The 24,235-nt window shown below is 41.9% G+C and overlaps 1 protein-coding gene across 4 annotated transcripts in view; it reads right to left on the reverse strand.

Moving 5' to 3' along the window:
• The window catches only part of LOC126419922 (inhibitor of nuclear factor kappa-B kinase subunit alpha), a 176,749-nt gene that overhangs the window by 41,858 nt on the left and 110,656 nt on the right, over positions 1 to 24,235 (reverse strand). For all 4 annotated transcript variants that reach the window (XM_050087209.1, XM_050087207.1, XM_050087208.1 and 1 more), the window contains exons 11-12: positions 19,990 to 20,126; positions 4,618 to 4,792 (exon numbers count right to left, since the gene is read on the reverse strand). In XM_050087209.1, the coding sequence (XP_049943166.1) occupies positions 4,618 to 4,792; positions 19,990 to 20,126 (312 nt within the window). The remainder of the gene's footprint in view (positions 1 to 4,617; positions 4,793 to 19,989; positions 20,127 to 24,235) is intronic.

Genomic DNA, 24,235 nt, shown 5'->3' on the forward strand with positions numbered 1-24,235 from the left:
ATATATATATATATATATATATATATATATATATATATATATATATAATGGAAGGAAACATTCCACGTGGGAAAAATTTTATATAAAAAAACAAAGATGAGGTGACTTACCGAACAAAAGCGCTGGCAGGTCGATAGACACACAAACAAACACAAACATACACACAAAATTCAAGCTTTCGCAACAAACTGTTGCCTCTTTCCTGATGAGGCAACAGTTTGTTGCGAAAGCTTGAATTTTGTGTGTATGTTTGTGTTTGTTTGTGTGTCTATCGACCTGCCAGCGCTTTTGTTCGGTAAGGCACCTTATATATATATATATATATATATATATATATATATATGGATAGTGGCAACTAGTTGGTACACTTGGACAATCCACATTTTGAAAGTTCACTCAACTAGTTACCATTATCTGGCACAAACAATGACCATTTTGGAGGTCTTGTCAGATGCCGGCAACCTGCAAGTGGAACTGAAACACCTTCAATTTGCGTTCCTAGAAAATAGATATTCATCTCAGCACATATAGAGATCTCTGCAAACATCACAACAAGAAAGAAGATGAAATCTCAACACTTTTGTTCAGAAGTGCATTGTGGAACACCAGAGACATACTTGTCCCCTCCAGGATAGCAAATCCGCTATGACAGAATGCTATAATTCTACCAACCTTACAACGAAATACAATGATACAAAAATTGTGCCCCATATATCAAACTTTTGGAACTCCGTTATAAATGAATACGTGGAAATATGACTGACTGTGAACCTTACCAATCGGGACGGAGTTTCCAGTTATATAATGTGTGGAATGTTGTTACAGAAATACTCTGTGATGTATGTAATTGGTGTCATTCTGTGATTTTACCATGTGCTGCACAGAACTGAAGCAGGCTAACATGAGCTCTAGCAAAGCATGTGCAGTGACAAACTGAGACACCACACATGCACCAGTGCTATTTTAAACAGAACTCAGGGTATTCTCATCAGTATACACCATAAGATGGCCAGAAGGCTCTGCATCAAAATATTTTGGCAGCCGTTTACTGATATCCAGCAATTCGCCTGACATTTTATGTACACTACTTGATCAAAAGTATCTGGACGCCACTACAGAACGTGGAATTGACTACCTGATGTCACAAGAGATGGAACCACCAGCATAAAATGATGTTGGGAGTATTATATTGTCAGTAGAGAAGCAGTAACAGCAGAATGGTTGGTTAAGAGTGACAATGAATGTGGACTAGTCACTGGATGTCACTTGAGTAACAAATGCATCATGGACATTTAACACCTTCTATAGCTGCCCAAGCCAATTGTTTGTGATGTCACTGTGAAGAGGAAACATGGAAAAACAGCCATAGCTACACCAAATTCAGGCAGACCTCAGGTACTGGTGGACAGGGACCATCTAGCATTGTGGAGGCGGTTGTAAAAAACCACACGAAAGCAGTGGATGGCATTACATGAGAGTTCCAAAGAGCTTCCAGCAGTTCAGCAGGGACAATGACTTCGTTTAAAGAGTTTATAAAATTGGGGTACGATAGTTGAGCAGCTCCTCATAAACCGCAATATCTGTAGTTGCTAATCAATGCCTAAGCGGTCTTAAGAGCGATGCCACTGGACGGTGGATGACTGGAAATGAGTGATTTGGAGTGATAAATCACGCTACACACTGCAGCAAACCAATGGAAGATCTAGATTTGGCAAATGTCTGGAGAATGTTACCTAGCATCATGGGCAGCGTCAACAGCGAATTATGGAGGAGGTGTTGTTAACGCCATGGAGACATTCTTCATGATTAGGCTGTAGTTCCCTCATTGTGCTTAAGAAAATGCTAATTGTGCAAGGATATGGACATATTTTACAGCATTGTGTACTGCATAAAGTAGAGGAACAGGTTAGAGATGATGACTGACTGTATTAGTATGGCAATGCACCTTGTCACAAAGCAGCACCTGTGAAGCAATGGTTTGTGGACAATAACACTGCTGAAATGATCTCCCCATTCCAGAGCCCTGACTGAACCCAATGGAACACCTATGGGTCAGAGCATCTAGTTACTTTTGATTAGATAGTGTATTTTTTCCAACACATTGAGGGTACACTGAAGCAGCCAGCAACCGTAAGTATATGAGTCGAGTATCTATTCAAATGGACACAAGCTATGCAAAATAATCCCAACTGAATATCACATTTTCACTGTGGCTATAACCAGTGTTTAATTGTTGTATCGAGGGCACCCTGAAGCTAGTTCCCTCCACTGTAAATATTAGTTCTCAAATATAGGTGAATTGTATTGAACATTGCTGAATTGTTTGTGAATGTTTGTTTGCTTGTGTTCACTTTCATTCATTCTGGTGTAAACGAGGCATAACGCTCGAATCTTGCTCTTTAGCCCTAGAGAAGTTTACAGGATGTGTAATGTATAGTTGGCAAAGAAGAAGATATCCTCATATTCTCCAGGTTTTCTCCAACATAGTTCGGTAGATGAATCTTTTACTTACTTATTCCAGAATCCTATTAGATAGCAAAAGGAGTTTACTCTGTCCATAACGTAAAACAAACTTATTTTATTTAAATGTTTCAGGAAAGTTTCAAGTTGTTGTTGTCTTCAGTACAAAGACTGGTTTGATGCAGCTCTCCACACCAGTTCATTCCCTTCAAGTCTCTCAATTTCTGCACAAATGTTGCAACTGACATCCACTTGAATCTGCTTTTTGTAGTCAATCTCTGCTCTCCCTGTACAATTTTTATTCCTTCCATTACTAACCTAACTATTCCTTGATGCTTCAGGGGGTGTTCAGTTCAACTGGCAACACATGTTTAACTTTACACTTTGAGAAGTAAGTGCAAGTGACGCGCACAGGAAGCATTGTAATACAAAATCTTTTTATTCTCTTTTGTGGTGTTACAGTGTCTTCACAATAAACAGAGATGCTTTCACAAAATTGTCTACACAAGTAGTACTTGGGTTTTCAGTTCCCAAAGGATGGAAGTCTACAGTCCATGTGTTTGGTTCAAACCTGTTCAACAAATTATTAAAAACACATTTGGTGCAGCGGTGTGTTTTCACATCAGTTTCAGAAAATATGCCAAAGCATCATGAGAATGCCCAACTTCACAGCCTATGTGTGAGTTTAAAAGCTGAGCTGTAAGCTTCAATTGAACATATGAATGCCTATCAACATCGCAAAGCTTATCTATTTGGTGACTGGTTGCCTTTAACCACACCACTTCTTGTACGAAAATTCTGCATAAATTGTCCTGTCTTATACACATCCTAGACAAACATACAAAACAATACCATGACATTACATAATTTACAGGAGGGACTCTCAGCATATTTTCTTATTTGTACAGGACAGTCTGCTCTGACTGTGGCACATTGGGAATGCACAGAACACCAAAACTGCCATTTATTTAGTGGCTGACTAGTTTTGAGCTTTGCCCATTATCACAAGCCATCTATTACAGACAAAAGCATTTGTTATAATTAGATGCACAGAATGTGAATCATAAGGATCTCAGTGATGAAATGATTCATATGTTAACTACTTACATATTTGTGATTAAGATATAGTTGATGTGGACAATATATCACACATAAATGTATCTCATATCTATGTTAGAAGATGTCACAGTTATGGTTATACCTTTCAGTATTATGTTAAATGCTGTGCATAATACATAAATTTTTTTCATAATTGTGGCACATTTATTATTAAGCATTATGAGGTCCACATGACAACAGTATTGTATATACAATGGCGAATTTGGTCTTGTTGGATTACACTTTATGTCTCACTGGATTATTTATTCTAGGTGTTATTGTAATTCTGACTGATGTTGATACAAAGAATTTTGTTATAAGGTCTCATATAATCTCTGATATATTCAGTACTCAGTGATTGTATTAGTATCACTATTTTCAGTGCGTGACAGTGTTTCATCACATCATGGTTACATAATAAATTTTCATTTCCTTTCCAACACTATTTAAGAGAAAGCATACTGTTTCAATCATTTTTCAATGGAATCCATAGACGATAATATTGTTTTCAGTGTATAGTTTGCAGTCTCATATTTTGTGAGTGATTAAGGTAGTATGGAGGGCAATTCATATGCTGATTATGGTGCTGTTGAAGGTTTCTGTGAATCATTTTTGGTTGTGTATTTAGTGATTAATGCAGAATGGAGTGCCTTTCGCATACCGATTCATGTGCTTTCGAAATTTTCCATAAACTGTTTGCTGCACAATTCATTTAGTATGTGTTCTGGGTGCTTAGTCATGTGAATGAAGATCTGTATTTCTTCTAAAATTGGCGTTTGGAGACATTATGCAAAATAGCAAGACTTCTGTCAGTCCTTTCTGTGGAGTGTTTTGTTCTCTCTGAGATATGTGCTGAAAGCTGAAAGGTTATTTTCACTTGAGTTTGTGTGTTCACTATATCCCATTTTAAATATTCTACCTGTTACTATCAGTTAGCTACACCACAGCATTCATACATGAAAACTGTAGAAGAAGGTGCCTTAAATGCCACATGCAATAAAAAGGAGAAAGAGAGAAAGAAATGTTAGAGAGAGAAAGAAAAACAATGTCATTACTCACAGCATTTCCATATCCTGCCAAGGTGGTGTTGGTTCGTCTTGTAACTTCAGAAGCTTTGATGAAGTTCTTTCACTCCTGGTCTTCAAATCCTGCAGCAATACATCGTGTAGTGTTTCCACTCGCGATTTTATTTGCTCAAAACCCCTGGACCAACGATGCATTACTGAGCCAGTAACTAAAAAAAAAAAGAAAAAAAAAAAGAATAAAAAAAGAAAAAAAATATTTAGCTAGTTACCAATTTATCATTTTGTCTCATTAAATACTAGAACAGAAGCCTGGTGTTGCCCAGGTATTTACTTATAGCTGTGCATCCACTCCTGTACCATGCAATGTCTGGCCTTCTGCTTAATGCTCATGACATCATATCTCCTGAACTGTATGTCGTACATTGATATAATTTTGTAGGTACTTTCAGTGGCATATGTGAATACAGTCTACACCATGTGTTGCAAATGGAATCAATACCAATTAAGAAATAAATTTAAACATCATGCACAAAGTGGCAGTTTTTCACGCATCTCATTGTTTATGACAGCATATACCCTGAACTGTGTGTTGTATAATGATATAATTTCACTTAAATTAAGTGGTGTGTGTGCATACTGCCTGCAAAATGTGTCATGAATACAGTTAGCAGTAAAGAAGTAATAAATTATAACATCATGCCTTATGAAGTACTTTTACTGCATGAGCAGTTAAAAAGTAGTAAGCGATAAAAATTTTCCTTTCTTCATTTTGTTGGGATTGCCAGCGAGTAAAAATTTCGTAAAAGTTTGAAATTAATTGTCACTAACTACCCTCATTCTCAAATACTAGATGAATGAAGTCTGGGCATTCACGCATTGCAGTCTATGCTTTCAGTTCATCCCCACCCCTTTGATATATAGGTGGTTCTTAGACCCGCCACCAGCAATTTTCGCCTGACAGTAAGGTATATGCGTACCAAATTTGGTTGAAATCGGCCCAGTGGTTTAGGAGTAGTATGGAAAACACACACTTTTTATAATTAATGACTACAATCTCCTCCTTTCATTATATGAATGGTGTCTTCATCAAACACAGAGAAAATGTTGGTCGCTTCACTAATTTTTATTTATTACTATTGCTTCAGAACAATTTCAGCAACAATGTAGGAAAAACCTCAGTTATCAAACAGTATAGCAAATTAGTGCGAATTTTCAACACTTCCTCCACATACCTATCACAGTTTCAAAGGCCTTTGGGTTAACTACGGACTGCACTGTCAGAATTTCGCAATAATTCAGTTTTGGACTTCTTAGAAAAAGGTGAGGGGGGGGGGGGGGGGATGGAGGGGGGAGTTAAGGACATGTGACAGCTGTCATAGTTTGAAGTGCCAGTTTGTTTGCACAATGTGGCAACATGATGGGGCAGTTTGTAGAGGAAGTGTATCTAATACGTGAACACTGTACTACTGACTTAGCGCGAAAGTAATTTTTTTTAATATTGTAGTCTGTCTGTATCTCAATTTATACAATTATCTGACACTATAGTAACAGCAGTTTGGCTACAAAAATTTTGTGCCAGAGATCTTGGTTGGTTGCCAACTCTGCTCAAGAGTTCGTTCGTAGCATGTGAGTCTTCAGTAATGCGAACTATCCATCTCACTCAAGCAAGAGCTCAGCTACAGAAATGCAGTCTTCATGCTGTTAGTGTAGTTGCACTTCCCAACATCACAGGAAATATCTGGAAACTTTCCAGAATGAGATTTTCACTCAGCAGCGGAGTGTGCGCTGATATGAAACTTCCAGGCAGATTAAAACTGTGTGCCAGACCGAGGCTCGAACTCGGGACCTGTGCCTTTCGCGGGCAAGTGCTCTACCAAGGTAGGTCCCGAGTTCAAGTCTCGGTCCGGCACACAGTTTTAATCTACCAGAAGTTTCATAAATATAATTCTTTGAGTCCAGAAAGCTATTCCATAAATTAGCTACAACTAAGCTCATCTCTCACACTGCAAACTATCTACCCGATTTGCCGATAAATGATTTAACACAGCAGCATTTCGTTAAGTTAGTGGTAAAGCACTCATCTCCTAAATAAACGGTTCCCACAGCTATCAGAGATTAGATTCCACTGTAGAACCTGTACACTTTGTCACTTCTGTCTTTCTACCACTGGCCCCAAGCCCCTTCTAATCGAGCTGAAAACTACCAGAGTAATATTAAGTAATAAAATTTTTAAAAGGCTTTTTGTCACAAGTCTTATTACAACATTAATTCAATAGCTAGGTGTCTGCTTTGGGAATACCATGCTATTATACAACAAAAGCCTCTGAATAGATCTGAAGGGACTGTTAATGACTTACACTCGTCTCATCATTTTGGGACCAACTGACAGAGGAAAAATTACAAAAGTAATGATCAGACTAAGTACCACAAGTAGTAGCAGGCAGGTACAGTATGGGCACTCACCGTGATGCAAATGAAATACCTGTGTGCAACCTTCTAGGACATCATTTTGGGTTATTCCACATTATATGTTGGTTAAATTCGAAGATAAGAATATAATTGCAACCAGCAAAAGCAATACTTTCTAGATGGAACTAATTATTAACAACACATGGTGCATTTGAAAATACAAAAGATAATATGTTCAGCCTAATCCTTGCCAAATTGACAGTCAGTGCTTTTTACTGCAGTCAGTGCTTTTTACTGTCTACCACTTGAAATACTGGACTCTTGATATGAACTTGACTCTAAATACACACTTCTCACAGTTTCCGATTACACAACTAGTACTAACAGCAAAATGTTCCTTGAAGAGAAAACATCCTTTACAAACTATCATATCTACATATGTATCTACATTTACACTCAACAAGCCATCCTATGATGTGTAGTGGAGGGTACTTCTGGTACTACTATAGGATCACCTTCCCTGCTCATGTGTGAATACTTACTTGCTTGCTTACAGGTGGACACTACAGTCATGGCAAAACCTTGACCCCCTTTGTAGCCTGCCTCCATTCTTCGTTGCCCCCTGCTTTCCTTCTCCAGTTCCTGATTCCCATTACTTTGAGGTCCTCCTCCATATCTTCAAGACAACTTTTTCTGGATCTTCCTCTTCTCCTTCTCCCTTTAAGGTTTCCTACAAACACTTTCTTAACACTTTCAGTTTCTAGCATTCTCTGTACATGTCTAGCCCACCTTATTCTTCCTTGCTCACTTTTCACTACAATATTCATCTGTCCTTAAAGTGTCTTTAGTTCTGCATTTGTCCTTATTCTCCAGCTTCCTTGCTCTCTCACTACCCCAAATACCTTTCTCAGAATTTCCTTTCCCATCTCAATAATCAGCCTTCCTCTCTTGTGGCCATAACTGAGCCTTCCAATCCATACATTGCTATAGGTCTAAATATAGTCAAATATATTTGGATTTTTGTATTCCTACTAACATTTCTGGACTTGAATACATTCTGCGAGGATTAACATCAGCCTGCACTTGCTACCCTTTCTTGAATTTCTGCTACTGTTCTGCTATCTTCTGTCATTATCGAGTCAAGGTATTTAAACATTTCCTCTCTTTGGAACTCTTTTCACGTTTATCTTTATTGAAATCTTTCTTCTACCACACAAGAATCTCCCTTCATCATATACTTTGTTTTACCTATATTAACTTACAGTCTCAAAGAACACAACATGTTAGTAATATCTTTGACACTTATTATTTTTGCCATCATTGAGCTATGTATAAGAAAGAGAGTACTGTGATGGCTGTATTCTCTCTGAATGTGTTTCCCCAGTGCAATCATTCCCTGTCCTTTCCATCGTATTTGTTGTAATGCAGCTATTTTCACTCAATACATACCCATTTCTCCTCTAATTTCTTGCAGTATGTCGGGTCTCTTAAGTGTTCTCACTTCCAAGTGGTGATCATGATATCTGTTTTCCATCTTGTTAATATTTTTCTTTGCCCTATCGTGTAATCCACGTCCTTCCGAGGCCAATGTGTGATATCTGCAACAATTCCACTCTATGAGGTGCATTTGTTAGCCCCATGCCCAACCCCCAATCTGGAGATCCAGGATTTTCTCTTTGGTTTACTCCACTGAGGAGGTTGACTTCCCTTTGCCTATAGAGCCCTTCTCTGCCCTATGTGAGAAATTCGTCTAGCTTCTCCGTTGAGGCCTGTCCAGCTAGGGTGACCCTGCCAGCAGCTAGCTAGCTAGCATCAGCATAGCCTTGACTTCGCTGGAGCATGCTGTGACTCATGGGAAGGTCCATTAATGAATGATAGCTCATTAATCTCTGTACCAGGTCCAATTTCTTGGATTTTCTCGTTATCATCAATCCATGAGACATACGCAGGAAGTCGTAATAATAATACTGCCTCTTCCCAGAATGTACGCTTATGGAATTTTAATACTAAACCTCTCCACGATACACTATGCCCCTCTTGTAGTGTCTGCCACTACAGTTTGTTGAGCATCTCCATAACACTCTCACGCTGACTCAACTATCCATGACAAAACATGTCGTCTTTGCAAGATGTCTAGCATAGTCTTCATCCTGCAGTGTTTCTTCATCTTCAAGCTTCATCTTGGTATTCCTTTTAGCACTTCTTGCTTCTTTGGTAACTTGAAGAGTGAATCTTTCAGCTTCATGCACCCATTGTCTGTCACACGCAAGCAATTGATCTTCCGCATTATAGTCACATTTTATGCCTAAATTTCTCAGGACTTCCAACCCTCCTATCACTCCATCATTGAAACATATCACTGCATCTAGTACACCAACTTTTAATGTATTTAGTTCTACAAAAACATTCTTGGGTAATCTTTCCCATATGCAATGGTTGAAACTTCCATTTGTATTCTGAGTGCCCCCATGAAGACATTTACTAAGCAAAGCAGGGTCACTCAGGTCTCTAAAAATTGGCTTTATTTCATTCATAATAAGCTCAGGAAGAGAATGCTTATGATGGTATATTTGATCAGTTCCTTTTGCTTTTTGGTAATCACACCAAGAATCTGCTCCTACGGGCAAAGTCTGTGAATAGGGTGGTCATCTGTGTACAACTTATGAAAGGAGGTGACCCATACATCATTTATCATTGCTGTAACATCATTCAGAGGTGCAGTTTATCTAATGGCCAGTCCATAATAACTGTGAAGAAGGTCTATTTCCATTTCCGTCAATCTGCCTTGGCCGGACAGAGATTTTCCATCAGATAGCAACTTTGGTTGGTTGGTTGGTTTGGGGGATTAAAGGGACCAGACTGCTACGGTCATCGGTCCCTTTTTCCAAAACTTAAAAATACCCACACAGAATAAAAGCGAACAAGGAAACGATGACAGACGACACACGACAAGACAGACTCAGACAGAGAACAGACAAAACGAATTAAAATCACACAGTGTGTGACAGTGGTTGGCCGACCATAGAGACAAAAAAGGAAAAGCCAACCACTGAAAGAAAAAACACACTAAAAACTCAGACTAAAATCGATGGCCAAAGGCCAGAATCAATACAAAAGGACAAACACTTAGATTAAGTGATAAAAGCCCCCTGCCCGAATAAAACACAAAACTAAGCCTGCCTTAGCATTGTCATCAGTTAAAAGGGCAGGGAGCGTATCAGGCAGTGCAAACATCTGCCGGAGCACAGTTAAAAGTGGACAGGCCAACAAAATGTGGACCACTGTCAATGGCGACCCGCAGCAACATAGAGGAGGGTCCTCACAGCGCAATAAGTGGGCGTGCGTCATCCGTGTGTGCCCAATGCACAGTCGGCAGAGGACGACAGACTCCTTTGCGAGAGACTCGCAAGGAGGAGCGCCACACAGTCGTTGTCTCCTTGATAGCATGGAGTTTATTGGGCGTGGTCAGATCGCGCCCTTCAGCGTCCCAAAGCATGAAAACTTTGGGGCGTAAGACAGCTCGCAAATCAGTCTCCGGGGAGGCCAATGTCCAGAGATGGTTTACTGGTGGCCTCTTTCGCCAGGCAGTCAACATTTTCATTGCCGGGTATCCCAACATGGCCTGGAGTCCACACAAAGACCACAGAGCGGCCGCTATGGGCAAGAGCTGAAATACTAAACACCTTTTTCCAAAGCTGTTTCACAGAGGAAGACCGCACTGCAGTTCCTTCTCTAAATCCTCGCACAAACGAAAAAATGGCTGACATCGAAATAAGTGTCCAAGGAATAGAAAAGCAACTGGAATCACTCAATAGAGGAAAGTCTACTGGACCTGACGGGATACCAACTCGATTCTACACAGAGTACGCGAAAGAACTTGCCCCCCTTCTAACAGCCGTGTACCGCAAGTCTCTAGAGGAACGGAGGGTTCCAAATGATTGGAAAAGAGCACAGATAGTCCCAGTCTTCAAGAAGGGTCGTCGAGCAGATGCGCAAAACTATAGACCTATATCTCTTACGTCGATCTCTTGTAGAATTTTAGAACATATTTTTTGCTCGCGTATCATGTCATTTCTGGAAACCCAGAATCTACTATGTAGGAATCAACATGGATTCCGGAAATAGCGATCGTGTGAGACCCAACTCGCCTTATTTGTTCATGAGACCCAGAAAATATTAGATACAGGCTCCCAGGTAGATGCTATTTTTCTTGACTTCCGGAAGGCGTTCGATACAGTTCCGCACTGTCGCCTGATAAACAAAGTAAGAGCCTACGGAATATCAGACCAGCTGTGTGGCTGGATTGAAGAGTTTTTAGCAAACAGAACACAGCATATTGTTATCAATGGAGAGACGTCTACAGGCGTTAAAGTAACATCTGGCGTGCCACAGGGGAGTGTTATGGGACCATTGCTTTTCACAATATATATAAATGACTTAGTAGATAGTGTCGGAAGTTCCATGCGGCTTTTCGCGGATGATGCTGTAGTATACAGAGAAGTTGCAGCATTAGAAAATTGTAGCGAAATGCAGGAAGATCTGCAGCGGATAGGCACTTGGTGCAGGGAGTGGCAACAGGCCCTTAACATAGACAAATGTAATGTATTGCGAATACATAGAAAGAAGGATCCTTTATTGTATGATTATATGATAGCGGAACAAACACTGGTAGCAGTTACTTCTGTAAAATATCTGGGAGTATGCGTGCGGAACGATTTGAAGTGGAATGATCATATAAAATTAATTGTTGGTAAGGCAGGTACCAGGTTGAGATTCATTGGGAGAGTGCTTAGAAAATGTAGTCCATCAACAAAGGAGGTGGCTTACAAAACACTCGTTCGACCTATACTTGAGTATTGCTCATCAGTGTGGGATCCGTACCAGATCGGTCTGACGGAGGAGATAGAGAAGATCCAAAGAAGAGCGGCGCGTTTCGTCACAGGGTTATTTGGTAACCGTGATAGCGTTACGGAGATGTTTAATAAACTCAAGTGGCAGACTCTGCAAGAGAGGCGCTCTGCATCGCGGTGTAGCTTGCTCGCCAGGTTTCGAGAGGGTGCGTTTCTGGATGAGGTATCGAATATATTGCTTCCCCCTACTTATACCTCCCAAGGAGATCACGAATGTAAAATTAGAGAGATTAGAGCGCGCACGGAGGCTTTCAGACAGTCGTTCTTCCCGCGAACCATACGCGACTGGAACAGGAAAGGGAGGTAATGACAGTGGCACGTAAAGTGCCCTCCGCCACATACCGTTGGGTGGCTTGCGGAGTATCAATGTAAATGTAGATGTAGATGTAAACTCCTGGACAGCCATCACCAGATGAGAGCGAGGGAAACACTGGTCAATAGCTCAAACTGCTCAGGGAGTCGCTACAGATAATGAAGGACTCACCTGAGCAGGAGGGGATATACTCTAGGGCACTAAAGATGGCGACCAGCTCAGCAGTGAAAACGCTGCAGCCAGTCAGCAAGGAATGTTGTTCGTAGTGGTCCCCTAGAGTCAGAGCATAACCGACACGACCAGCAACCATTGAACTGTCAGTATAAACAACGCCAGAGCCCTGATACGTGGCAAGGATGGATAGAAAGCAGCGGCAGAAGGCCTCCAGAGGGACTAAGTCCTTCGGGCCCTGTGCCAATCCGAGCCGAAGGCAAGGGCGGGACACGCACCACGGGGGTGTACGCAGAGGGGCCAGGAAAGGAGGTGGAAGAGGGAAAATCTCAACCCCCGAGAGAAGCTCGCTGACTCGGACCGTGATCGTACAACCCGACCGGGGCCGACGTTCTGGGAGATGGACGACCGACCGTGGGAACAGAAGACGATAATTTGGATGCCCGGGCAAGCTAAAAACATGGGCAGCATAAGCGGCCAGTAAACGTTGGCGCCGTAACTGCAGTGGAGGGACACACAAGTAAGCTTTTCACAGGACTGGTCCAGAAAGCACCATTGGCAAGGCGCATATCGCTGTGAAGGATTGGGTCCAGCACCCGCAACGCAGAAGGGGATGCTGAACCATAAGCCAGGCTCCCATAATCCAGACGGGACTGGATTAACGCCTGGTAGAGCCGTAAGAGGGTAGATTGGTCGGCGCCCCAGCTGGTGTGGCTCACACATTGCAGAGCATTTAGATGCCGCTAACACATCTGTTTAAGCTGCCGAATATGAGGCAGCCAAGTCAACCGGGTATCAAAAACCACTCCCAAAAACCTATGTGTCCCCACCACAGCAAGAAGTTCGCCGGCAAGATAAAGCCGCAGCTCCGGGTGAACAGTGCATCGCCGGCAGAAATGCCTAACGCAGGTCATGGCTGCCGAAAATTGGAAGCCATGCACTACAGCCCAAGACTGCATCTTGCGGATAGTGCCCTGCAGCTGACATTCAGCAGCTGCAATGCCAATAGAGCTATAGTAAACGCAGAAGTCATTAGCATACAAGGACGCGGCGGGAATGTCTCACCACCAGAGCGAGCCCGTTAATTGCTATTAAAAACAGGCAGACACTTAAAACAGATCCCTGAGGCACCCCGTTCTCCTGAACTCAGGAGGAACTATGAGAGGCTGCAATTTGCATGCGGAAGGTTCGATGCAACAGAAAATTTCGGATGAAAATCGGCAGTGGACCCCGAAGACCCCAACCATGAAGCGTATAGACGATGTGATGGCACCATGTCGTATTATACGCCTTCTGCATGTCGAAAAAGACAGCGACGAGGTGCTGACGACGGGCAAAGGCTGTATGGATGGCTGACTCCAGGCTCACCAGATTGTCGGCGGCAGAGCGGCCTTTACGGAACCCACCCTGAGATGAAGCCAGAAGGCCCCGAGACTTGAGTACCCAACTCAACCGCTGGCTCACCATCCGTTCAAGCAACTTGCAAAGAATGTTGGTGAGGCTAATGGGGCGGTAGCTGTCCACCTCCAAAGGGTTCTTGCCAGGTTTCAAAATGGGGATAACAATGCTTTCCCGCCATTGAGACGGAAACTCATTGTCCATGGCTGAGAAAGGCTTGAAGGTACTGAGGAGGCAGTTTACGCCACTGGGTCACTTGCTGCCACCTATTCAGTACCCGTGCGAGTGACATCCATTGCGTCCGAGGGTCTGGTGAGATCCAGGTCTTCAGCAGATGCCAGAATCTCGACCTCATACTCAGACGTGGAGCTTGTTGAAAGCGGTGAGACAGGTGCCACCGCACTGTCGTGATTCTTATGAATCTTTTTCTTCTACTGTTTCTCTCACTGTGCCTTCGATGGTTCAGGCTGGGAGGGCTTCCCTGGGTCAGTCTCAGGGACGGACGACGACCGTGAGGCCCTATGACCAGCGGCCGGTGGGTGTTTCAGCCACTTGCGGGTATCCGCATTTCTGCTGGTCGGAACTTGCGAAGGGAGGTCCCCAAGGGACCCCTTCCTGGTGAGAAGAGCCGAAGAAGTCTGACTCTTCTCTGGCTGGGAAGGAGTTACAGATGTCCCCGATGGTTGGGGCGGTGTTGCTCCTGAAGTAGACGGAGCAGGAGCAACAGGGAGTGAAGTGCCCCCCACCATCAAGGGGGCAGGTGTGGTCCTTCAACTCAGAGAGCTGACTGGATGGGTTGCAGCTGACGTAACTGTAGCAGGAGTGGCTGTGGTGGCATAAGGCGTCATCATGCCCAGAGGATGAAGCTGGTCAAATTTCCGTTTAGCCTCCGTGTAGGTCAGTCGGTCCAGGGTCTTGATTTCCATTAGTTTCCTTTCCTTCTGCAGAATCGAACAGTCCGGCGAGTAAGGGGGATGGTGCTCTCTGCAGTTGACACAGATGGGAGGCGGGGCACAGGGAGTATCAGGATGGGATGGTCGACCGCAATCGCGACATACGAGGCTGGAAGCACAACGTGAAGACATATGGCTGAACTTCCAACACTTGAAGCACCGCATCGGGGGAGGGATATATGGCTTTATATCACAACGGTAGATCATCATCTCGACCTTCTCAGGTAATGTGTCACCCTCGAAGGCCAAGATGAAGGCACCGGTGGCAACTTGATGATCCCTCGGACCCCGGTGGACGCGCTGGACGAAATGGACACCTCGCCGCCCGAGGTTGGCGCGCAGCTCGTCATCAGACTGTAAAAGGAGATCCTTGTGGAAAATAATGCCCTGGACCATATTTAAGCTTTTATGGGGCGTGATATTAGCTGAAACATCCCCCAGCTGCTTACAAGCGAGCAAAGGCCCGTGACTGCACAGGGGATGCTGTTTTTATCAAGACTGAACCGAACCACATTTTGGTCAAGCCCTCCACCTCTCCGAACTTGTCCTCTAAATGTTCTACAAAGAACTGTGGCTTCACAGATACAAAGGATTCACCATCAGCTCTGGTACAGACAAATTACTGGGGCGAATAAGTTTCACTGTCATTCATAGCCTTTTGTTCCTCCCATGGTGTGGCCAGGGAGGGGAACGATTTGGGGTCATACACATTAGCTTTAAAATGAGCCCTCGAACGCTGGCCACCAGCAAGAGATGATGTGCCACGCTTCATTGCGTGTCATCCACCCTGATGCCATCTACTCCGACCAAGGGCCCTCCCCACAGGCGCCACCCAACCACAGCAAGAGCCACCTGACAGGATGGCCATTGCCGGGAGTCCCGATGCCCCAGGGAGATGGGCATCTACTCCTTGGCATACATGGGAAGTTAACGGCGCAGGCATCATCAGTAGAGCGATCCGTGTTGTCAGGGGGCTACAACCACAACGGACTGGCTACCGTGCTAGATTTTAGGTGACATGTAGTCCATGCTCACCATCAGTGCAGAAAGTGGCACTGCACATTGCATGGCGGAAAGTGCACGCAGGAACGTATCCATGTCCAAGAGATGGAGAGCAAGCAGGACTGCAATGCAATGACAAATAAGTTAGTGAAAGATCTCAACGCAAGATGGACACAATGCACCAAGTAAGGCGCCCTTCCCCAATCGGCTTGCTCTTCGGAAAAATTTTGAGATATGGAGGTCAAACCAGACAGGGGACCATCACATAAGGCCGAAACGTTTGAGACTCCTTTTAGTCGCCTCTTACGACAGGCAGGAATACCGCGGGCCTATTCTAACCCCCGAACCCTCAGGGGGTGATAGCAACTTTCCTTTCGTTTCTCTTCGTAGCTTCCTCAATCTAGCACCCATCCTCTTTTGCACATGTCCACAACACTCCAGTTTTGTTACCAAGGTATCACCATAAACATTGAACTCATTAATTTTCGAAATAATACTGGTTTCTGTATCAGAAATAAAGGGGGGTGTGGTGGCATACATGACTGTAACTTTAAAATTTGGTATATATAGGTCATTTTTCATTTGAAACCCTATAATGAATATATAAATATAGTCAGGAAAGACTATAGAATTTAATAAAGTCATAAAATTGTTTTGATTTTTCCGCCATTTATAAGTACCCTTATCCTTAAGTCACCTTGATCACACAAAGTAAACTTGCAATGTAAAACCCCTAAATGCGAATATGTTATCGTTTCTATGAAAGATAAACATAAGATTAATAATAGGTTAGCGGAAGATGAATCTGCAACCAATATATCTAATGAGTACAAGGTTGGTAACCTGACAATTACGGATCTAAAAAAAAAGGACAAGCATCACAAATTTTATATTGAAGCTTTGTTAGGGTGTAGATACGGGTAAGGGAAAAAAGTTCCCAAATTTCCTGGATTTCTTGAGTGAAAATACACACTTTCCTGGTTGAATGTACACATATTCCCATGTGAAAACATACTTTTTCCATGTTATGTGACAGTATACCTTCCCTCAGAACTGTAAAACTTGCCAATCCTTTGAATGGCAAAGATTTTATACAATGGTGTAGACCTTCCCGGCACTTCGGGAAATGAAGCCCAGCCAAAAAATTATGGGTTTTGATGTGCAATAACATGTCTGCAGAATATTTTTGTATTATGAAAGTATATATATGCATTCCACCAAACACAGCACACTAGTTTGTAAAGCATTGAAATCGAGACTGTGATGTACTTTTGTCAGCCAATCACTTTAAAGCAAGCACAGGTTTGTTAAAACACTTTAAGTCTACTCTCAGCATTCTTTCAAAACCAAACTAAGGGGTGTATTGTGGGAAGAAGATTATGCTCTCTGAAGTGTTTACAATGCCATTGAAACTGGATTCAACTGGAAAACTTTGACAAGAAAAAAACTTGCTTCGTGTCATGAATTAGCAGCATCTGGTCCTAAAAGAAGCGAAGACCATATTATTGATTTAGGCTGTCACAATACCACTGGTAGCCACCTGTGCTCGTCATTGGCAAAAGTAAGAAACTGCATTGTTCCAAACACTGCTTACACATCGCAAACGAGAATCTGTACGCATAGTACAATTTTCATGGAAGAGTTTATGGAAGTTTTTGTATTTTCTATAAAGGCTTGTCACCTAAAAAATAGCAAAATGGATAAGAGATTAATAATCCTTCACAACACACCAACTCATCCATCATGTGACATCTTAAACAAAAATGAAGACCTCATAAAAGTGGTGTTTCCTCAACCTAACGGAATCTCCTTAATACAGTCCATGGATCAAGTTATTATTGAGACTTTCAAAAGGTATTACAAAAAAGAATTGTTTATGTAATTTATTTTTAGAAGGAGAAGGAAGTCTGTTAAGATATCATAAAAATATTGATTTGAAAGATGCTTCCTACATGACTGGAGCACCACAGGAGTGTGTAAAGGAACAGAATTTGAAAAATGTGTGGAATAAAATTTTGGTATGGAAGAAAGTTCTCGAAGTCAAGTTGAAATGCATGAACAGAACGATATGTCCAGAATGATCAATATGCTCAAAGAACACAAGTGCATGAATGTGACGAAGAAGACATTCAAAGACTGGATGAGTGTCAATGCTGCAGATACAGGGCACCAAATCAAGCAGGAAAATGTAATCATAAACTTTGTCACTGAAAAAGCTGATGCCACCAGCAACTCAGTAACTAATGATCCAGAAAATGAAGGTGAAAATAATATTGGCTGCAGGTGAAACATTTACATGCTCAGAAACTTCCTTGCAATGATTTGAAACTCAAAGAGGAAGTGACCAGTATCAGATATCTGTCCCAAAAAAAAAGTGTGTGGCTCATCTGCTCGTAAGCCAGTAGGCTTGATTGGACAGCCCAGAATTAAGGGTTTTTGCAAGCATGAATTCTATATATATGCACTGTATATGCAAAATGCATATGTATTACATATTATTGCTTATTAGAGTGAACTGCACACATTCCTAACGTACTTGCTTTTGTAATAATAAAAGATATTCATGTTATTATAAATATATGTAATTATTGGTTAATTGGTTAATAAAAATACACAGTTGACTTTCCGAGTAAATTGGTTTTCTGAACATCAAAGTTCTCCAGTTCATTTGATAATCGATACTCTACTGCAGTGTGAACATTGTACACAGTGGAATGGAGTCCTATTATTTCATGTGGAAAATGGCAGACATGGTATTCCAGTATGATTTAGGCAACAGCTTTAATCAACAGACACATCACATATGCCAAAAGACATCCATTCAAAAAAATGTTCAGCAGGTCATTACAAAATATAGAGCAACCGTGCAATCGAGGCACCAAATTCATTTCAGCATCAATGTTTGGCCAGAAACTGTGGATGACAGACTCATGTACTACTGGGCAAATTAAGAGGTGCTGTTTGTCACCAATTTCTACTTGACAAATTATGTGCATTACTGGAGAAAATTACCCATACCGAAAGGAAATGGGTAGGGTTTATCACAATAGGGCACTACCCCTTTTTCTAAATCTCACAGGACCACTGCTAACATAATTTTTAATGAACAATCAACTGGTCAAGAAGGTCCAGTAACAATCACCTGACCTTAATGTGGTGTCACCGCCAGACACCACACTTGCTAGGTGGTAGCCTTTAAATCGGCCGCGGTCCGTTAGTATACGTCGGACCCGCGTGTCGCCACTGTCAGTGATAGCAGACTAAGCGCCACCACACGGCAGGTCTAGAGAGACGTACTGGCACTCGCCCCAGTTGTACAGCCGACGTTCATAGCAATGGTTCACTGACAAATACGCTCTCATTTGCCGAGACGATAGTTAGCATAGCCTTCAGCTACAATTGCTACGACCTAGCAAGGCGCCGTATTCAATTGATAATTAATATTATGAAGCATGTACCGTAACGAGAGATGTTCTACAATTGTGGATTAAAGTTAAGTATTACATCATCTACGTACTTTATTTGCAATTCTCAAGATATTGTCCTGTTCCAGACCTCACGCCAGTCAGCGTGTAATTGAACGCGTGCATTTCGGCCTCCTCTAGAAAAACAGTGTTGGCTCTTCTGCCAACACTACACTTAACCTCTTAGGTTTGTGGCTATGGAGACATTTAAAGGTGCTGATGTACTCCACACCCATCTGCAATGTACATACATTACAGGAGAGTATGTCCCATGCATGTGACCAAATCAGAGAGCTGCTAAATATTTTTGTACGAGTTCTTGATTTTATGAGAGGTAGAATGAAAAATGAATAGTATCTACATTGGGCGGCTCCTACAGTATCAACAGACAGGTCACTATCACAGGACAAAAGTGGCCACATCTGAAGTATTTATTTCTGAATATAAGTTTATACAAGGTTTTTCTAATTTTGAGCAGTACTATCTCCTCCAAGGATATGTAATACTCTTTTAAACACCTATTTCTTACAAAACTAATTATATCTCAACAAATGGGGCAACTGCAATCAGAAAATGTGTGACATATATTTATAAAATGTGCAGCACATATTAAAAGTGTTGATTTTTGCAAGTTAGTAGCGCAGAACGTACAAAGTTCGGACTTTTGCAGATAACAATGTTAAATAAAACATTTATCTCAGTATTTGCACAAGATACATATAATAGAAAACAATATCAGTGTTGTGCAATCTGATGCCTGTAAAATAATATTTCACTATCTCTCACCTCTGCCTGCAGCCTTCTCTTCATCCAGCTTGAGGCTACTATGAACAATGTCCATTTGTGCTTCAACCCTCTGTAAGCTTGTCACTGCATCTTTCAAGTTTTCTGTGACTATATTCCCCAGTTCTTCAACATGTTTCCTGCAGAAGGAAAAAAAAATGCAATTGAGGTGCACTGAAATTTTCTTAATTGAAAATATAACACGAGAGAAATCACAAAGTAATTATTGCTCTTTGTGGGTAGGCAACACCTGGCTTATGAGGTAGCTGTGACCATGGAGTGTTCCGGCAGAACGGTGAATGGCAAACATGGATGTACAAGGGACACAGGGAGGATAGGCATGAACAACATTTGCATAAAACTGTTATAATGACTGAAATGAGTGTGTTTCCCCAAATTTAGTTTACTGTTAATCCTGTGTCTTATCAGAAAAATGACAAGAGGACAGGATAAAATATAGCTGAACCACTCACTGCAAAGTCTGAAAAATTTGAAAAATAATTCATAAAATTAATGGGTTTGTTGGGGTCAGTATAGAATACACAATTAAATCACTTTAGTTTGGCATATAATACAAAAGCATGGTTCTCCCTTGAGCAAACACAATGTTTCTTGTTTTACTACCCATACACCTTTCACAGAAGTGTCTCCACTTTCAGTGGGTTTTATTTATTTTCTTATTATTACATATTAGTGTTCACAAGTCTGTCTGGTATTTTGTGTTTTTAAACGGTGTTTGAATGGAACATCCTAACATATATAGTGTGTTAAGAAGCTCCACTTTGCCACTGTATTCCTCTTTCCTTTGCCACTATATTCCTCTTTCCTCCTGAGGGAAGGAAGGAATAGTTCTGTAAATTAAGACAGTTTTGTGCTTTCACATGTTTTTCTTAGCAGTACTCAAACTTTCGATTCCAGAAGGAAAGTACTGTCCAGCCATTTTGTCTTCTTGCAGTTTAAAATATTTTATTTTGTGTTAATTCAAACTTTTTAGTGTTTATGAAGAAGATGCAATAAAATGTCCCTGCTACCTGGTGGAGAAGGGTAGTTGAGCGTATGAGAAGTCCACAGCCACTCCCAATGATCATGCCACAACAAGTCACCTCACTCACTAGTGAAGCTCCCACTTAACACATGAGAGAGAGAGAGAGAGAGAGAGAGAGAGAGAGAGAGATAGAGAGGCAGGCTTTAAATTATCATTTATTTACTTAACAACTTATTTTTACAGATGAATAAAGTGGAATGGAGCAAGCTGAAGCACAAGAGAGGAAAACAGAAAACTGGACTGCCCATACTATTTTAGAAAATTGTTGAATAAAATAGCAATCTTAATAATGCTGTCCCCCCCCCCCCCCCCCCCCAACTGGTATGTATTCGTCAATGTAAGGAGAGATAAAGCACTTTCAATTCTCTTCCCTTTGACAACAAATTCTGGTTATCGACATTTATTACACTAATAGCAATAAAATTGACTCAACTTGCGCAAAGCATCATATAAATCCAGATGTTCCCACTCATTGCTCAACTGGATACAAGTGCAAACATAACAGTGATACCAAAGAATTTTAAAACTGTTTGGTCGCAAATATTTTGTTTCATGTAGTTGCAGTCAACATACAGTATTATATATATGCTCTCAAACTGTCAAGTTTTTCAGCTCAGTGATGGGGTGTAGGGCAGGAAGGTGTGAGGAAATTTTGTTGGTGTGGAAGAAATTGCATCCAAGGGTAATGGTGAGCACCTACACAAAGGGCAGTGTAAGAAACTGAAGAAATACACACTACAAATATAGTACATGAGAAATGTTGCAAACACCCATGTTCTCTAAACAGCCAAATATGTCACTGACAGTTTTTGTGTGTGTGTGCACTCTAAAGTAGTAGTCTCATCTAAAAGCTGAGATTTCTAGTATTATATACATAATTATATTCATATCTTCTTAATACACAAAATTTGTCCACAGAGCTAGATTTATAACACTACTGCACATTAATAAAACATTCTTGGGTTCCAAGCCGGGTCCAATGGTTTACTGCTCACGAGCTTTCAGCAGAGATCTCCTCTGCCATTGTCTAGTGGATGACTGTCGTGTGGTTGTCACTGCCGTGCTTATATAGCTGTGCCGTCGCTCGTGACGTTACTGGTGCTCGGCCCCGCACCATATATGGTAATGTTTTGGCTGCGCAACCACCGGGCCCGCTTCAACTTCCTCAACACCGGACCCCCCCTCTGCACTCAGCTGCAATCCACCTTCTAATATCTGTGGCCTCGTTTATCACGCTATCCCAGAAGCCATTAGTTCGTTTAATAATAGACGTCTCATCGAATGCAATTCAGTGTCCGTTTTCCAGAGCATGTTCAGCTACAGCTGACTTTTTGGGCTAGTGCAGACGTATCACCTTTCATGTTCTATGCGGCACTGTTCAATAGTGCAAACAGTCTGGCTGACACAGAAATGTCCACATCCACATGGTATCTTATAAATTCCTGGCGTTCTGAGGCCTGCATTGTCTTTCAAGGATTTCATTAGTTGCTGGATCTTTGCCAGAGGCCTGAAGATTGTGTCTATTTTATGCCTTTTCAGGAGCCCTGTTGTCGAACTACAAAACAGTAAGAATGCAACCTGCTTGGTGTCTTCTTCAGAGATCTTCTTCCTTTGAGGCTTGGATGATTGGATGACACTGCTTGTGAGATCTGTTTGTTGTTGTAACCGTTTTCCTTAAATACTTTGCATAAGTGGCTCAATTCTCTCAGCAAGTTTTCAACGTCTGAAAGGGGTTTCAGCTCGATGTACTAAGGTCCTCAGAACTGACTGTTTCTGTGCTGGGTGATGGAAGCTGGTGGGGTGGCAGATATCAATCCGTGTGGGTGGGCTTGCAGAAAACACCATGACCTAGAGACCCATTGCGTTTACAGAGGACAAGAATGTCCAAGAACGGCAGGAAACCCTCCACCTCTACTTACATTGTGAAGTTGATGTGGTTGTGGATGCTGTTGAGGTGCTCCAGGAACTCTTCTAATTTTTCTTGTCCATGTGGCCAAATGACGGAGTTACCGTCAACATAGTGATAAAAAACAGCTCAGCTTTGTAGGAGCCATGTCCGAGGCGATGTCTTCGAAATTCTCCATAAAGAGGTTGGCTACTACTGGAGCTAATGGACTTCCCATTGCCACACCGTCAGTTTGTTTAAAATATTCTCCATAATATAACAAATATGACGACATCAGAGTGTGCTTAAATAAATCCACGATGGTGTCATCAAAGAGCTGGGACAGCAAGTCAATCGAGTCTGTGATTGGGACACATGTGAATAAAGAAACCACATCAAACCTAACCATAATATACCCTTCAGCAAGTCACAGACCTTTAGTCCGACTGATGAAGTCCGCCGTATTCTTTATATGGTGTCCACAATGTCCAACGTGCGTAGAGAGGAGGCTGGCCAGATTTTTAGCAAGTTTATAGGTCGGCAATCTGATGGTACTCACTATCGGCCTCAATGGTATGTCCTCCTTATGCACCTTCGGCAGACCACAGATTGTGGGCGGTCTTGGCGCTTTGAGGAGGAGGTTCTTAATAGTATTCTATTCCAGCAATGACTGTTTGTGAAGCTCTGAAGTCTTTCTCACTATTCTAGATGTTGAGTCCCGAGGTAATTTTTGGTATGTGTCTTCCTCCAACATCCGTCTGATTTTTGTGTCATAGTCAGCTCGTTCCATTAAGACGACAGCATTGCCCTTGTCAGCTGGTAGGATGACAGTGAGAGGATCATTCCGGATAGAATGGAGGCCACTGCGTTCAGCTCAAGTCATGTTTGAAGCTGGTGATTTGGATTTTAGAAGAACATGGCTCGTTTCTCTACATATTTCCACAGCTACATCACTTGGAAACTTACGAACCACTTATTCAATACCACTCAATATGTCAGCGAAGGGGAAGCTCCGGCGAAGGAGCTACGGTAAGTCCCTTCTTAAGTGAGTAGTGTTGAACAAATGGTTCGTAAGTTTCCAAGTGATGTGGCTGAGGAAATTTGTAGAGAAACAAGCCGTATTCTTTTAAAATCCAAACCACCAGCTTCAAACATGACTGGAGCTGAACACAGTGGCCTCCGCGCTCTCTGGAATGATCCTCTCACTGTAATCCTACCAGCTGACATGGGCAATGCTGCCGTCTTAATGGAACAAGCCGACTATGACACAATAATCAGACAGATGTTCGAGGAAGACACATATCAAAAATTACCTCAGG

The sequence above is a fragment of the Schistocerca serialis genome, chromosome 9, assembly GCF_023864345.2.
Source record: "Schistocerca serialis cubense isolate TAMUIC-IGC-003099 chromosome 9, iqSchSeri2.2, whole genome shotgun sequence".
Lineage (NCBI taxonomy): Eukaryota > Metazoa > Arthropoda > Insecta > Orthoptera > Acrididae > Schistocerca > Schistocerca serialis.